This window comes from Streptopelia decaocto, assembly GCF_964273445.1.
Source record: "Streptopelia decaocto genome assembly, chromosome: 1".
In the NCBI taxonomy this organism is placed as follows: domain Eukaryota; kingdom Metazoa; phylum Chordata; class Aves; order Columbiformes; family Columbidae; genus Streptopelia; species Streptopelia decaocto.
This window is the reverse complement of record NC_138663.1, coordinates 205,251,694-205,267,208: the sequence shown is the minus strand read 5'-3', so window position 1 is coordinate 205,267,208 and position 15,515 is coordinate 205,251,694. Positions and strand designations below refer to the sequence as shown.

General features: G+C 45.3%; 3 protein-coding genes across 10 annotated transcripts in view; all 3 read left to right on the top strand.

Moving 5' to 3' along the window:
• Window positions 1-2,516, top strand: part of SYTL2 (synaptotagmin like 2) — a 62,527-nt gene extending 60,011 nt beyond the window's left edge. For 7 of the 8 annotated variants that reach the window (XM_082042944.1, XM_082042942.1, XM_082042943.1 and 4 more), the window contains one exon: window positions 1,319-2,516. In XM_082042944.1, coding sequence (XP_081899070.1) covers window positions 1,319-1,464 — 146 coding nt within the window. In that variant the 3' untranslated portion in view covers window positions 1,465-2,516. The remainder of the gene's footprint in view (window positions 1-1,318) is intronic. The other variant, XM_082042941.1, reaches the window with a different exon arrangement.
• Window positions 2,517-5,980: 3,464 nt separating this feature from the next.
• CCDC89 (coiled-coil domain containing 89) lies at window positions 5,981-8,337 on the top strand. The gene is given in 5 exon segments (XM_082042948.1): window positions 5,981-6,858; window positions 6,860-6,898; window positions 6,902-6,943; window positions 6,945-6,984; window positions 6,987-8,337. Coding segments are annotated over 5 exon segments (1,026 nt in total). The 5' UTR covers window positions 5,981-6,369; the 3' UTR covers window positions 7,403-8,337.
• A 2,833-nt stretch (window positions 8,338-11,170) lies between these two features.
• CREBZF (CREB/ATF bZIP transcription factor) lies at window positions 11,171-15,498 on the top strand. The gene is made up of 3 exons (XM_082046269.1): window positions 11,171-12,325; window positions 13,016-13,093; window positions 14,452-15,498. Exons 1-2 carry the CDS (start codon window positions 11,412-11,414, stop codon window positions 13,062-13,064), a joined length of 963 nt encoding a protein of 320 aa, XP_081902395.1. The 5' UTR covers window positions 11,171-11,411; the 3' UTR covers window positions 13,065-13,093; window positions 14,452-15,498.
• Window positions 15,499-15,515: the final 17 nt, after the last annotated feature.

Genomic DNA, 15,515 nt, shown 5'->3' with positions numbered 1-15,515 from the left:
GTAACTTACCTATTCTTACCTATTCTTCAGCACAGATCTTGCCACGCAAATAACAATAGTGTTATGTGGGTTAGGATGACTAACAAGGCGAAATATTGGAAATAAACCCTTGTCTGCCCATACATTGTATCTGCTATTGTTTCAAGTACAAGAATATGCTATTCCTGTACCCAAAATCTTAATAACATCTTACAGACTTACACATGCAAAAACTAGGTGCATGGTGTAAAGATGGCATTGGGTGGAGATAAAAGGATAGATCAGGAACACATGGTAAGATTTGAAGACACTGGATAGGAAAACTTAAAAATGCAGACAAGTTATTAGCATAAAGGCAATATAAGATGTGCAGATAGAAGAACTGTATGTTTTCCTTATCATTATACTTGTCCCTTTCATTGTCCTTTCTGGTCTGAGGGGAATCATAGAATCATTTCAGTTGGAAGAGACCCTCAGGATCATCAAGTCCAACCATAACCTAAACTAACTTTACCACTAAACCATGTCCCGAAGAACCTAATCCTAATGCCTTTTAAACGTCTCCAGGGATGGTGACTCCATTCCTGGAAGATGTTTGGAGTCTTCTCCCAGGCAGTCAGCAATAGGACAAGGGGGCATGGGCTTAAACTCTGCCAGGGGAAATTTAGGCTGGAGATTAGAAAGAAATTCTTTACAGAGAGAGTGGTCAGGCATTGGAATGGCTGCCCAGGGAGGTGGTGGACTCGCCGTTCCTGGAGGTTTTTAAACTGAGACTGGACATGGCACTTAGTGCCATGATCTAGTAAACAGACTAGAGTTGGACCAAGGCTTGGACTCGATGATCTCTGAGGTCTTTTCCAAACCAGTCAATTCTGTGATTCTGTCTTTTCAAACAAATACAAGAAAAAATTACTTTTTCCAAATAACTTGTTGCAGGGTTCACCAAAATAATCTAAAATACAAATTAGGATAGTAAATCTCCGTTTGAATTTTAGAGTACCCAAAGTTGTATTTCAGTACAAAATCAGTGTCCTGTTTTATTCTTAAACCCTCTCGTCTGTTAATCACCTGTACATCTTTCTCCTTGGGACTGTGACAAAAAGGATAACAAGGAAAAAAAGCGCGGAGAAAGATGACAAAGCTTCCATGTGAAACTGTCCGTAATTGTATTTGAGAGAATCGTTCAAGTGTAAAAATGTAGAACTGGATCTTCAAAGCATTAGGTCAGCCACCTGAGGAGATGAAGCTGGTTTAGAAGACAGGCAAATGTGGTTGTCTGCTCTCAACTCTGCAGCATATCAAGTGATTGATGTTTCTCTTAAAATTGACATTTTTCTAGGTAAAAGCTATGGAACTACAGTAGACTGGATGGATTCTACTTCTGATGAAACTGCCCTTTGGGAGAAGATGATGAACTCACCAAACACATGGATAGAAGACACACTACCTCTCAGGATGCTAATGGTTGCAAAATTGACTAAATAAGGTGGCTTTTTAATTGCTAGTGTCAAAAAGAAACCTTGGGAATGAAATTAAATGTGTGGGGGTGAAACTTGGAAGAGGAACACAGTAGCTTTTTGTACGGTCTCTGCTCCATTGCTGTTCTGGTTTTGTGCTGTCAAGTGTCACTTTGTATTTCAAATTAAACTGCCTGCAGATTATTATGTAAATTTAAGGATTATTTTATGCTTACTCACTGAAAAAGACTTCAAGAAAGGAGGCACGTACAGAACTCAGTGGCAGAGGTAGCTGTGACACCTGGATGCTTGTGTTGCTGAACTGAAGTCTTGCTGATGCCTTAAATAATCTAAATTACCAGGAAAAAAAATAAAATCAACTCTTTCTGTACACTTCTAGGATTGCACATGAAGTGTTATTAATAAGGTTGCATTTTGTTCATGCTCATTAATACATGTATCCTCGTTAGGCCACGTCAGATCTCTCCAGTGAGGAAGATGAATATGAAGATTATTTTTTTTTTAAGTTCCTTTATCTGTAGTTCTACATTTCTAGGATATGAAAGTCACTTCTATGATGAATGCAGCATTCAAGAAGCGGTACTGTCGGTGTTGTATTCTGCGAGGGGCAGAGGACTGTTAGTTCCAATGTACTACAAAGAATCAGGGTTATCAAAAGTTTAGTTATAAGCATTAATAGTCTTGCTAGTACACAAACCTTACTCTTAAATGCTGGAGACCTAGAGGTCAATCTTTTAACTTTTTTTTATTCAAATGCTACTCTAAAGGATCTAAACCTGCTGATTTTAGAGATGGCAAATACGTTGTTTGGGTATTTATTCTGTAAAGTGTACTCACCTGTATCTATTAGCTTGGTTTATCTGCAAAAAGTAATTTATCTGTGATTCAGCGCCACCGTTAGGAGAACGCTGGGATTCTGGCCTTGGTTTAGCTTTGCAGCACAGGAAACAGGACTGGAATGTGGCACTTGCAGAAATGCATGCTGCTACAGGAAGATAAATGCATAAAATACATAATGTATTACCTTTTTTTTAATAAAAGCAGTCTATTAAAGCTAAATAGGAATTCAGTGTTTATTCAAACCCAGTGGTTTGTCATCTATATAACAAAATGCAGACAGAAAACATTTCTGAAAATCAGTGCACATGTATTTGCTCCAACTGTGTAGGTCTAAAAGCTGGTGAAATCTTGCACCTCAGGTAGAATAAAGAGGAGAAGGGGGCTCTTCACAGCTCCAACTAAGTTGTTTCACTTAAGCACAAAAATTTAAATACTACTTGGTATTTATTACACACTATGAATGGAAAAAGGAACAGATGGTGCTATTCAACCTGCTGGGGAAGCCGCTTTTTCTCTAACCACCCAGGCAGTCTGTAGAGTTCACAAAAGCCAAAAGGAGTTGTCAGTCAGGATATCTTATTGCTTTGGGTGTTCTGGATGTGACTGGCAGCTGGTACAGATTCTGCTTTGCCAGATACATACAGAACATTGTTCTTGTATGACTAGGGAACAACGTGGATACTACACTTCAGAACAAGGGATTTGTAGTTAAATGGGAGAGTATTCTTAAATAGCCACTCCTAAAAGGGTTTGCAGGCAAGTGTCATCTAATCTGCTGTGTTCTATGCTGTATCAAATTTTGGTAGTTAAACTTGCCTACCATCAAAATATTTGGTTTGTGACAATGTCGATCTCCTTATCTTTTGGTCAAATAGAACATCTTGTATTTAACTGCTCTTGAACCACCCTACAGCCAGAAACAGCATTTTGTCATTATCTCAAGAGACACTGCTTAATGCTACACTTAACAGATCAAAACACAGTTTTGATTTCAAAAAGCTACCTGAACATGAGCATTTACTTGTGCACTGCGCTTGTAATTAATTAGTGTGATTAACTAGTATGACACAGCGGTATTATGTACTCATCTAGATTAACCAAGCAACTGAGCCAAGTAACAAAAGGGGCCCTTTAGCACGAAATTTCAGTGCTCCTTCCTAATTTTTAAGACCTTTTTAATACCTGGAGACTATTACAGGTAAACTATAACAAACTATAAGGACAGTTGCCACCACAGACAAAAGGAGTCATCCTTGTGCGTCCACATTTACAGGAGGCCAGCAGAGGCATTCAGAGCACTGCCTCTGAGAAGTATACTAGCACTTAACGCCAGATGTTTTAAAGTTATTTTTCTCATTGTTAGTCTGCCATGGAGTCTGCATCAAGCTATAGATCTTCAACTTAAAGATTTTCAGCAGAGCTCTAGCAGCTGTGCTTATCTTTTTACTGTTTTACTGTTGTCATACCGAATAAAAATCAAGGCTGTCCTGGTGGGATGGACTTCAGAGGGGAAGATGACAAACCAACCTGTTTTATTAGTGGAAAAAGTACTTTGATTACCCCATGCATGCTGTAGGATTTAATTATAGAGTAGAAACAGTGCAATTTCAGCTCCTGCTAAAGGATATTGTGTTGATTTATTAAAAGGTGCTTGAAAGGTAATGGCTACATCTAATCATGTAAACCAGCAGGAATTCTGAATTGAAAATATCGAATGGAAGTCGTGCAAAATTTACTTTTTAAAAAAGTTATTGTTTTTTTTTTTTTTATATTCCTTTGAATGTGGTTCACATAATAAATACAGCTTTCCAGAAAATTCATAGTCATTCCTCTCTACAGTAGTATGTTCCAGATCGATAATATGTTGATAGAGAAATGCAAGTGTATGAAGCTGATTAGGGCAAAAAGTTTCAGGAAAGTAGTTTCTTTGCTCTACAGTCAAAAGGAAAGGTTTTAGTCATCTATAACCAAACTTTAAACGTGTCTAGTTAGTTACTAAGGGGCAGTTTGATAAATTAATAACTATACTTTGATTCTTAATTCCGGTTCACTGTTATGATGAAGCAGCCATGCTCCTAGAATGTCTTTATGAATAAAGAGAAATGAAGGGGAGAAACACAAGGCTTCCCTGCTGCTTTTTTCTCTGTTTCACTTTACCCGCTCATCTTTGGCTTTAGCCCAGATTGGGTTTTTTTTGGAGCACACATAAACATATATGTGCCTGTATGTGTTCCAAATAACACCATTTTCACTACCGATAAACCAGCTGTTTTGAAATCCCAGCTCTTATGTTCTGTGTTCTGCAACTTCCCATTCCTGTTTCTACCTCCCATTTCTACAAGGAAGGCTCCAAACCTGAGCTGCTGCAGCAACTATTCTATGAAATCCTTTTCCATTCTATGGTTGTATGAACTCACATCCCTCTGATTTTACCCATTTTGAAAGATCCGGTACTTGCCTTGTTCGCTTCGTATCCTTCACCCACATCACTCACTCCTCTTTGCTTCGTATCCTTTTCCAGTGGAGTCACAAAAACACGCACCAACTTTTTCCTTCCAGCTACATTCATTTTTTCCTTTTCTATCCTATTTTCTTTAACTGCCCTTGCCCTAAACAACTTGTGACTTTATTCAGCAGGGATAAATACCCAGATTTGGTAAGTGGACCTTCGGCATGTTCTGAGAAGGTCAGAGCCTGCCCTTGGGATCTCCTCTGGCACAAGCCGAGACAGAGGCATTCTTCAGACTTGGGGAAATCCTCTTTCCCAAATCTGGGTGCTTTTGGAGTGTCACCAGTGTTTGTTTGGTAAAAAAGCCTCCCAGTCTTTCAGCCACACTGCCAGATGAAGACACGAGCCCTGGGCTGACTGGATTCAGCTTCTTATCTCCACGAGACAGTAAACCCTGCAGCAGGAGTGACAACAAAGGGTCGGGGGAAAGGAAACACCTGGTAAGAAAACACTTTCCTCCTATTAAACCCTGCTCTTCACTGTGTTTCCACTGAACAACCTCAACCCTTCAGTCCATCCCCCTCTCCTCCGTTTTTCCAAATGTTTTGGCAGGATCCTGCAGCAGCAGGAACTGCAAAACGGTGGTAGTGTCCCAACCAATGGTCACCACTGTGCAGTTCTGAAACGCTCTATGCTTCACAGGCATGAATTTACTTTGGCTATATGTTATTTTTCATCCTTCCTTTAAGGTGGCTCCTTCCCACGTCTTATCTTCTCCAGTCAAAGCCCAGGAATTCACAAAATGTGGTTATCAACACGCTGTTTAATGTGCTGCGTAGTTCCAGATGTGTCTAAAGAACTTGTAAATCAGTTTTAGGCTGACTTTTCATATGTCTTGGTAGCACACTGTATGATTAGGCACCAACAACCATTTTGGAGTCAATGTAATCCAAATATTTCCCTTATTTTCTCATGAGGAACCAGACTTTAAAAACTACATACCTAAAATAATGCAGCAAATCAGTGTCAAAACTCAAATGATGAACCACTTCTCCAGGCACAAAGTCTTTGTATCACAGGGTATTCAGTAATTATTAGCATTGTATAGATCTTTTATTCATAAATCTCTAAGCATGGGATAAAGCCATTCAGTTATTTTTATGGAACAATATACTATTAAAATTGTATAAGTCAATTAGAAGTTGATGTAACTCTCCATGTTTTACTTGCATTTATAATACCAAATCTGTAGGAGAAAATAAAGGCAGAGGAAAATGATTGCTTAAGGAATTATTTACAGCTTTATCACTTGCAAGCTTTTTACCTAAATATAATAGTACTTCTTGTAGCTACAACAACAGCGCTTTGAGAAGAATAATTAGCAAAGCTACTAATCAGCAAATGAATAGGCTTACATAAATACTAAGCCACAATTCTTTGCTTTTGCATTCTCTGGACTTCCAGAAGAACTCCTGCAGCTTCTGGCAGTGGTGGTAGCCACGTAACCATTGGGTACCGTTTAATTATGCTGAATGTCACTAAAAAAGGCAATCACTGTAAAATTTTGTCTCATCTTTGCATGAGAACAGGGGCTCCGTGGCTCAGGATGAGAGAGAGGTGGGGATGGCCAACCCCAGAAGTGACCCAGAGATGGGCAAAGACATGGAAGATCTGACAAAAGGCCTGGAGGAACTCCCTGAGAGCCCCGAAGAGAAGAGGAAGAGGGCTCTGCTGCATTCACACCTGGAACAGCAGCATCACCTCATCTGTATACTGAAGAAAAAAGCAGACGATGCATGCAAACGCTGCAGAGGCCTGGAGCAGCTCAACGTGGAGCTGGAGAACCTGAAGAGAGAAGATGCTGTGAAAATGAAAAGCCAGATGCAACGGATTCAGTATTTGGAGAAGTGTTTCATGGATCTGGCCAAAAGCCATGAACAAATGATCCAGTTCAAGGATGAACACAGAAAACAGCATATGCAGCTGTGGGAGGAGAATAAGCGCCTGCGGCAGAATGAGAAGCTCTTCAGCCAGGCTGGGAGGGAGAAGGAAGCCAAAGTGCTCCAGCGTGCTGCCCAGCCCAGAAAGCTCTTGCAGCAGGTTGAGTCCTTACAGAAAAAAATGTGCTTACGAGAGTCGCAGAGCCCAGGAGTGAGAAAATGAGCTGCTGGAAGCTCAGAACCAGCAAGCAAGTGCCTAACGGCTGGGAAGTTGATTTCCTAAAAAAACAGGTGCAAAACCTCAAGAGAAACACCAACAAACTCTTGCATGGGTTGAGCAGGCACAAAGTCAGCAGAGGGCTTGGGGCAGCAAGCTGCAAGCCAAGCTGGAGAGGGCAAACGAGAAGGAGCAACTCCTGAGCCTGGTGATGGACAGGGGCAAGGCTCTGCAAGATAAGCATCGGGAAACTCGGCAGCTGGGGAAGAAGCTGGAGACGGCAGAACAAGCCAGGCAGAGAGCAGGAAAGCGCCTCGTGACAGAGGCAGCAGCAGCGGACAATGACCCGAAGGTCCAAGAGCTCCAACAACAGCTGGAAAGCAGCAAGCGGGCTCACCACGAGCTCTCGCTGCAGCTTGATGCTTACAGCAAGCACAGCACAGGTTTATTGACTAAAGAAAAAGCGCTGAACGTCAAACTCCGTCATTTTATTGCATAACTGCAGCTTTCTGTTCTGATATCGGCTCGGCAGGTGCCTCTATCACAACCCACTACTGTGTTTTGTTCCTCTCTATAAGACCGTGTCACAAAGGCACCCCAAAGTTAGTTTAAATGGACAACAGGGTCCAAAACAAATTTTTATTCCATAAAGAAAGTCCAGCAGATTAACCGGTGGAAGACGGGGTTTTAGCTCTCCAATAGTGACATAAATACAGGTTCGAGTATCAGACGAGTTAATTATTAAAGGTGCAGCAAATAATAACAATGGAGATCCATGGTTTGCATACATGTGGCTCACCAAAAACAATGCCAGAGCCGTCCCTAACTCCGGGAAAAGTATACGCTTGCCTGAATCTGGCAAGGAATTATTAAAGAAAATACACATGCTTATATTTAAGCATGGAATAAGCACCCACGATGCTGCGAGGAATTATTAAAGAAAATTTTATCACTCACCCACGTGGCTCCATGGGGGGAATCCCGGTCCCAGGAGATTACCTCAGGCAGCCATCCTGCCTAAGGGGGAGGGCTCTCGGCCGCAGACTTTGGCCCGCGCTCCAAGAGGCCCGCACAACCGGCGGCTGGCCTTGTCGGGGGTCCCGTTTATATAGCTTTGTCAGATCTGACTGTAGACATTCCAGAAGCTTCTCTGCACCCCCACTCTGGCTGTGGGATGTCCTGAAGCTTCTAAGCACCCCCACTCTGGCTGTGGGCGCTCAGTGGCTCCTTGGCACCTCTACACCCGCTCTTCCTCTCTCTTAATGACCCTGATCAGCGGGTTCTGGGGTTAAAACAAAAGCAGCTGTTAACCCCATTGCAGGAGAGGGGCAGGTGGGAGATGTGTCTGCACCTTCCATATCGAAGGAAGAGAGGGGGAGAGAAGGGGTTGTGCATCTGCCACAGACCGTCTTCTGATTTCTCTGTTATTTACCAGCTAACATCCTCCTCCAAAAACTGTTCTGTAGCCTCTTTGTTAGACTTTTATGTAAGATCTACACTGTTAAATTTGAACAGGGATTGTTGCACTAGTCAAACCTGCAATATGAAAGATGAGGGTGGGAAATCATAAAATGTCAATTTATTTGGTCCTAACCTCTGCTGTAACAAAGATCTTAATTTTTTAAAGTTAAAACCACATTATTTTCCAAGATGGACAAATGCTCAAACCCTGAGTCTTTTGTGTTTGATTCTCCCTTGAAGTTCAACAGAGGTTGACCATTTAAGAGGTAACACCAAAGCTCCAAGAAAGAAGTCCCACCTTGCAGTGTCTATGTCAGGAACAGCCATGATTCAGCAACTTAACAGGTCAAAACTAATATCACACAAGAGCTGGTGTTCAAACAAATCATTGTGTGTAGTTGTCCAGTAGTCTTGTGGGTTTCTACAGTTGTTTCAGTCTTACTTAATGTTATGTCACTGTTCAGCTCAAATAAATTGACAGGTCTTTGGAGTGATTTCAATAATCTTTGAAACAGGCTGAGGTTCTAGATGCTCCGCCAGTTTAAGTGTTTTCTGTTTTTTCGGTGTTTCCTGTAAAAAGCAGTGATGCACAAAATGGAAGGGTGGATGTCTGGCAGTTTTTGACAAAAATCTTCCCCTTACCTGTCAGCACTGTGAGACAGAGGCATCCTCCTCTCTCTTGCCTTTCTCCCAGCAAAGGAGATTTTTGGCTGCTGAATTACAGCTCCTGCTCTTTAAGTCTCCAACAAAATACTCTGTGATGGGCCAAATGGCATCACCCCCCACCTGGGCTGTAGGCAGCTGCTTCGAGAGCTCTCCAAGTTCTTTCCCATGTGTGTAAGTCATGGGGTTACGCAATGCTGTGCCCAGTTGTTCAGGCAGCTCTCAGTTCTGAGCGTCTACGAAGCAGCAGCACCATGTCAAACTTCGTAACTCAAGCCCCATGCTCAGAAATGGCCAGAAGATCCTGCAGCTTGTGACAAGTTCATCTGAAGGACTCAACGAAGCAGACATGGTAGGAAGTAGTAACTATCACCAGACTTGTCTTCTGAACTTCTCCAGACTCTCCTTGAACCCACACAGCGCCAGATGAGAAGTTCTGCTCTACTCTGTCCTGCACGACAAACCACAGCCTTTCCTCTGACCTGGCTCCTGTGTTGTTCCACACCAGTTTTATGGACCACAGCCTCCTGCTTTTCAACCGCCTTTTTTCCCCTGACTGGCCCACCCTGCATGCATGTTGAATTAATCTAAATGCAGGCATCTGCAGTTTCAACAGCAGCTGACCCAGGCTACGTACTAGGCCCACGTTCTGAGAGGAAGGAACACAGTAGGACTCGAGTTGGCTGCTCTTATTATTAATAGTTGATAGGAAGTGAGGACTGCCCATTATCACAGTATCACAGTATGTTTGGGATTGGAAGGGACCTCAGAAGATCATCCAGTCCAATCCCCCTGCTGGAGCAGGAACGCCTAGGTGAGGTTACACAGGAAGGCGTCCAGGCGGGTTTTGAATGTCTCCAGAGAAGGAGACTCCACAACCTCCCTGGGCAGCCTGTTCCAGTGTCTGTCACCCTTACTGAGAAGTTTTTTCTCAAATTTAAGTGGAACCTCTTGTGTTCCAGCTTGATCCCATTACCCCTTGTCCTGTCATTGTTTGCCATCTAGAAGAGCCTGGCTCCATCCTCATGGCACTCACCCTTTATATATTTATAAACATTAATAAGGTCACCCCTCAGTCTCCTCCAAGCTAAAGAGACACAGCTCCCTCAGCCTTTCTTCATAAGGGAGGTGCTCCACTCCCTTAATCATCTTCATTGCCCTACGCTGGACCCTCTCCAGCAGTTCCCTGTCCTTCTGGAACTGAGAGGCCCAGAACTGGACACAATATTCCAGGTGTGGTCTCACCAGGGCAGAGTAGAGGGGAAGGAGGACCTCTCTGGATCTACTAACCACCCCCCTTGTAATCCACCCCAGGATGCCATTGGCCTCCTGGCCACAAGGGCACAGTGCTGGCTCATGCTCATCCTGTTGTCCACCAGGACCCCCAGGTCCCTTTCCCCTACACTGCTCTCTAATATGTAATTTCCCAACCTATACTGGAACCTGGGGTTGTTCCTGCCCAGGTGACTACACCAGCATTTAAAACCAGGTACCTAAACAGTCTAAATCTGGGCTGGGGTCAACCACGCACTGTGACAGAACAGCCCCACACACCTCCAGCCCAGCCCCTGCTGCCCTCAGGTGGGAAAAATCCCCAAAAAACGCCAGCCCCCACAGGGCATCCCTGTTCCCTGGCTGCATCTGTGGGTGAGAGACCCCAACACCTCCTCATCTCCCCCACACACACCTCCCCACATACACTCCTCACCCCTCACAGAATCACACGATGTCCTGAGCTGGATCCCACAAGGATCATGGAGTCCAACTCCTGTCCCTGCACAGGACACCCCACAGTTCACACCGTGTGTCTGAGGACGTTGTCCAGTCTCTTCTTGAACACTGTCAGGCTTGGGGCCGTGACACCTCCCTGGGGAGCCTGTTCAGTGTCCAGCACCCTCTGGGGGAAGAACCTTTTCCTCATGCCCAACCTAAACCTCCCCTGGCACATCTTCCTGCCATTCCCTCGGGTTCTGTCACTGGTCACCAGAGAGAAGAGCTCAGCCCTGCCCCTCCTCCTCCCCTTGTGAGGAAGCTGTAGGCGCCATGAGCTCTCCCCTCAGTCTCTTCTTTGCCAGGCTGAACAAGCGACTTCAGCCGCTCCTCATACGGCTTCCCCTCCAAACCCTTCACCAACTTTCAGCCCCCGTCACATCCCCGCACGCCCCCCTTGCCCACCCCCATAATCTCCCCTCAGCCGCCGCCGCCGTTTCCCGCGCGCGGGCGCAGTCGCGCGGCGCCCCCTCCCCTCCCGCTCCCCCCGCTCTGAGGGCGCCGCTTCCCGACAGGCAGCGCGGCGGGAGCACCGGGCCGCAGCCTCGCGCCGCTCTCCTCAGGCTCGGTCCGGTCCCGGCCCGCCCGGTGCCGCCGCCCGCCCGCCCGCCGCCATGCGCCACAGCCTCACCCAGCTGCTGGCGGCCTCCTCCGGCGGAGCCAGCCCCTCGGGCGCCGTCTGGCCGCTGGCCGGCGCGGGGCAGGCCCCGAGAGGGCGGGATGGCGGCGGGGAAGGGGACCCGGGCCCCGCGCGGCCCAAACAACAGCAGCCGCCGCGGCGGGAGGCGGGCGCCCTGGAGCCGCGGCGGCAGGAGAAGGAGCCGGAGACGCCCGGGGTCCCGCTGGAGGTGTGGGAGCAAGAGGACTGGTTCCCGGGGCTGGAGCTCGGAGACCTGTTGGAGGCGGCCCGGCCGGACTGGGACCTGGACGCGGAACTGAGCGGCTGTTTCTGTGGGGAACCGGAGCCGCTGCCCCCGCCGGGCCTGGCCCAGAGGCCGGCGGCGCCCGGGCGGCGGAGCGGCGGGAGCGGCAGCCGGCTGAAAGCGGCGGCGGCGGCGCGGCTGAACCGGCTGAAGAAGAAGCAGTACGTGCTGGGGCTGGAGAGCCGCCTCCAGGGCCTGGCTGCCGAGAACCGCCAGCTCCGGGACCGCAACCGCGGCCTGAGCCGCCGCTTGCGAGAGCTGGAGCGGGAGAGCAGTTACCTGCGGGCCGTGCTGGCGAACCAGAGCGCCCTGGGCCAGCTCCTCAGCCGCCTGGCCGGGATCCGCGCCGGCGGGCTGCAGCTCAGCACCAGCCTCTTCAGGGACACGGGCGGCCCCCGCCTCCAGCAGCACCTCCAGCCCGCCGGCGAGAGCAGCGACCACGACTACGCCTTGCCCAGCGCCCGGCCCGCCGGCCCGGAGGAGGCGGCGGAGCCGGAGGAGGAGTGGGTGTCCCCCGGCGGGATCTGCCTCCACGTGGACCGGGATCAGGTGTCAGTGGAGTTCTGCTCCATCTGTGCTCGGCGAGCGGCGGCCTCCTTCAAAATGTAGGGTCAAGTACCTGCTGCAAGTACTCGTGGGGTTCTCGTCCCTATAGGGGGGGCCTCGCGTCGTGGTGGAGGAAGCAGGCGATGGTGCGGAGGAAAGAAAAAATAATTATAAAAAAAAAAGTACAGTGGTGATGGGGTGGTATTGGGGGAGATGCAGAGGAGGGGAACCTGGCGCTTAAGTGGCCAGAGTGACAAAAAAATATCTGTCGAACGGCACATTGGGAGCCAGGTGGTGGCCTTGGCTAAAGGTCACATACACCTGGCGTGTGGATTGTAGCGGTCTGAGCCTGTTTGGTGTGAGAGTTGTGCAGAGCTGCGTACAGCAGTGTGATAATTGTCGTGCAAACTGACACGCGCGTGTACACGCAGAGGTGCCGCCAGAGCCCGTTTGCAGCGCTTGGGTGGAAAGATCATGCCGACCTGATGCATGAAGGTGTGCTCGGTTCCGCTTCGCAGTTGCCAGTAAAAGATAACGCTGACTACCCGGTCTTGAGTCAGATAATGTCTAGCCTGCTTATCCTGAGGAGCCGAAAAATGCTTGCTTAGAAAACCAAATCAAAAACTTCATTAAGACATCGTCACTGGACAGACTTAAGAAAAAAAATAGTAATGATCGGCAAAAGAAAGCATGCATATGAAATTGTACTGCATCTCAGTTATACATTACTATTAAAACCTCTCTGACAGTTTCTCTTTTAGGTGCTTGCCCTGCCAGGCTCCGTTGTGTAGGGGTTAAAGAACAGTCGTTTTCCACCTCGCAACCTGGTAAGGATCAATATATTCCCATAATGCGGTATCAGACAGTTTGCTTTGCTTATGCCAGTCTCTGATGATGACTGGTTCAGGAAATGATTTCTCTGGTCCTTGGCCTACTCTGCCAAAATGTTTCTAGCTCTGGATGATAACTAACAGTGAAAATTACAATCATGTCATTCTAATTAGCTGTTTTCCCCTTTTCCTTTTTTTAAATTAATATGCTCATAGTAGCAAATACATGAGCTATGTTTTGAATTAAAAAATTAATGCCTATGCCATTTGAAATAGGAATTTTCCATTGAACTAAGTATCTGATGAGCTGAAAAGGGAAAATATGCTAATAAGTGGAATGTGACATTTACAGAGTTTTATCATAGGGCACTGTCCCAAAAGTGTAAGTAAATTTCTTTTTAAATGGGAAAAAAAAATAGAATTTGTGACCTGTTGGTTTAAAATACTGTCTAGTGTTAGGGATGCACGGTACCTTTAAAAAGTCTTTCTCTAGCTTGCTCTAATTCATGGCGCAGAGTTTTTGCCTGATTAAATGAAACCTGAACAGTGGTTATGTCTGTACAGTGGAATCCTAATGCAGAGGAGTCACTTTTTTTTTGCATGGACCTCTAACGAGAATTGCGGTTTGAAGAATGCAGTGCATCGAAGTAACTCATTACTTTAGCTTCCCATAAGTAATCTCTATGCCCATACACACTGAAATTCCTGTTACTTCAATGTAGCTTTAAATTCTAAAGATACTGCATGTATATGCATGTGCTTAATTTTACTGTAGAATTCTTATTTTAGCCTCTTACAGTATCCAGAAATCTATACCTTTATATAATTAGGCACAGTTTGGAGACGAGCAAATTACATATCTTGAGGCTAATGATTTGAAGAATGCTCCATAATTAACTGAGATAGGAGGAAAAATAGTTTGACAAACAATAGCGTGTGTTTTCTTGTACTAGGCAGTGTTTCTCCCTATCACAAAAATGAGTGGGTTGTTTTTTCAGTTGTATTATAACATTTAGATTGTTTATATGTATGTCAGTTGGGGGAAGAAGGATTGTGAAAATGATAACATGTAAAGTGAGGTTTCACAAAGAATAGATTTTCCTAAACCAGTTTCATTTAGTAACTTTAAAAAAAGATTCTATTTAGTGTTTTTTGAAGTCTTGTTTCTTAAAGCCTTAAATTTTGGGTTTAAGGCTAAAGAGAAGGTGAAAGCGTTTTCTCCCAGTCATTTGTTTTGTTGGTGCTAGACGCAATCAAGTGTTCATCAATATAAGACGAGTTTGATTCTTTGTGAAACATCACTGTGTGAAAAAGTATATGTGTATTTAGCATCCTTGTTTTTCTTTATGCTAAAGTGGATTCAGCTGTGTTGGGGCAGAAGAGACGGGACCAGCTGCTGGCCACATTTCCTGCTTTATTTTAAAAGGTAGTATCAGAAATGAGAATAAAGAGGTAACAGGGCTTTTGCTGTCTTTGGTTTAAAAAAAAAAAAGTTGAATGCTGGTATCATTTACTGTCATCCAAGATGATGTTTTTAAAAGACAATGTCTTATCAAACAGGTTTTACTCCACTGTTTGCAGAATTCCAGCTGTTCAGAGTATATTACCAGCACAAAAGAGACTCGGTGGGGTCTGTGTTACCTTACACCTCTGTGGTGGCATCAACAGGACTGTTCAAAGTTTCAGTCTTGGGTTGGGTAACCCCGCGTTAACTGACGGGTTATACCAGTGCCCCAGGGGTCAGAGTTAACCATCCCGACCTGTACTGACTGATACGCAAAATGGAAATAATTGAGTTAAATTCAACCCAGGCTCAGTCTGCCTAGCACAGACTTCGTGAACATCCTTTATTTTGAAGTTTAACATGCTTGATGAAAAGCTAAACACTAATGTAGCAAGTACGGGATGTTACGATGGCATTTTTACTGTTACTTCAGTGCAGAAGTGTTTTTTAAGTTAACTTAAATATGCATTCTTTCCTTTTGCATCACTGCTAAATGGTAGGGGCCAGGGACCTAGTTCTGGTCTCTGTTGTGAACCTGCACATCGCTCCAGTCATGAAACTACCTGTGAGCTGTGTCTGAGAGTAGCTGATTTTCTGACATGCAAAATGATTTATGCTGGTACAAGGACAGAGTTGAGTCCCAAGAAAGTAAGTGGCTGCAGGCATTTCTAGTGCCTACTGAATCATATTTAAACCAAATAGAGGAGAGGAAGTTATTTGAAACTCTAACCAACTGTACTATCTGTATGGTGTATTATTAATGTAGCTTTTTGAAGTGGAAGCCTTGAAATGACATAACTTAATACTTGAAAATATATTGTAAATGTTTCTTTGTAAGTATGTGCCATCCAGATAAGAATACAATATCATAATAAAATCAGACTTGTTGATCTTTCAATTTATGGGCTCAAACTT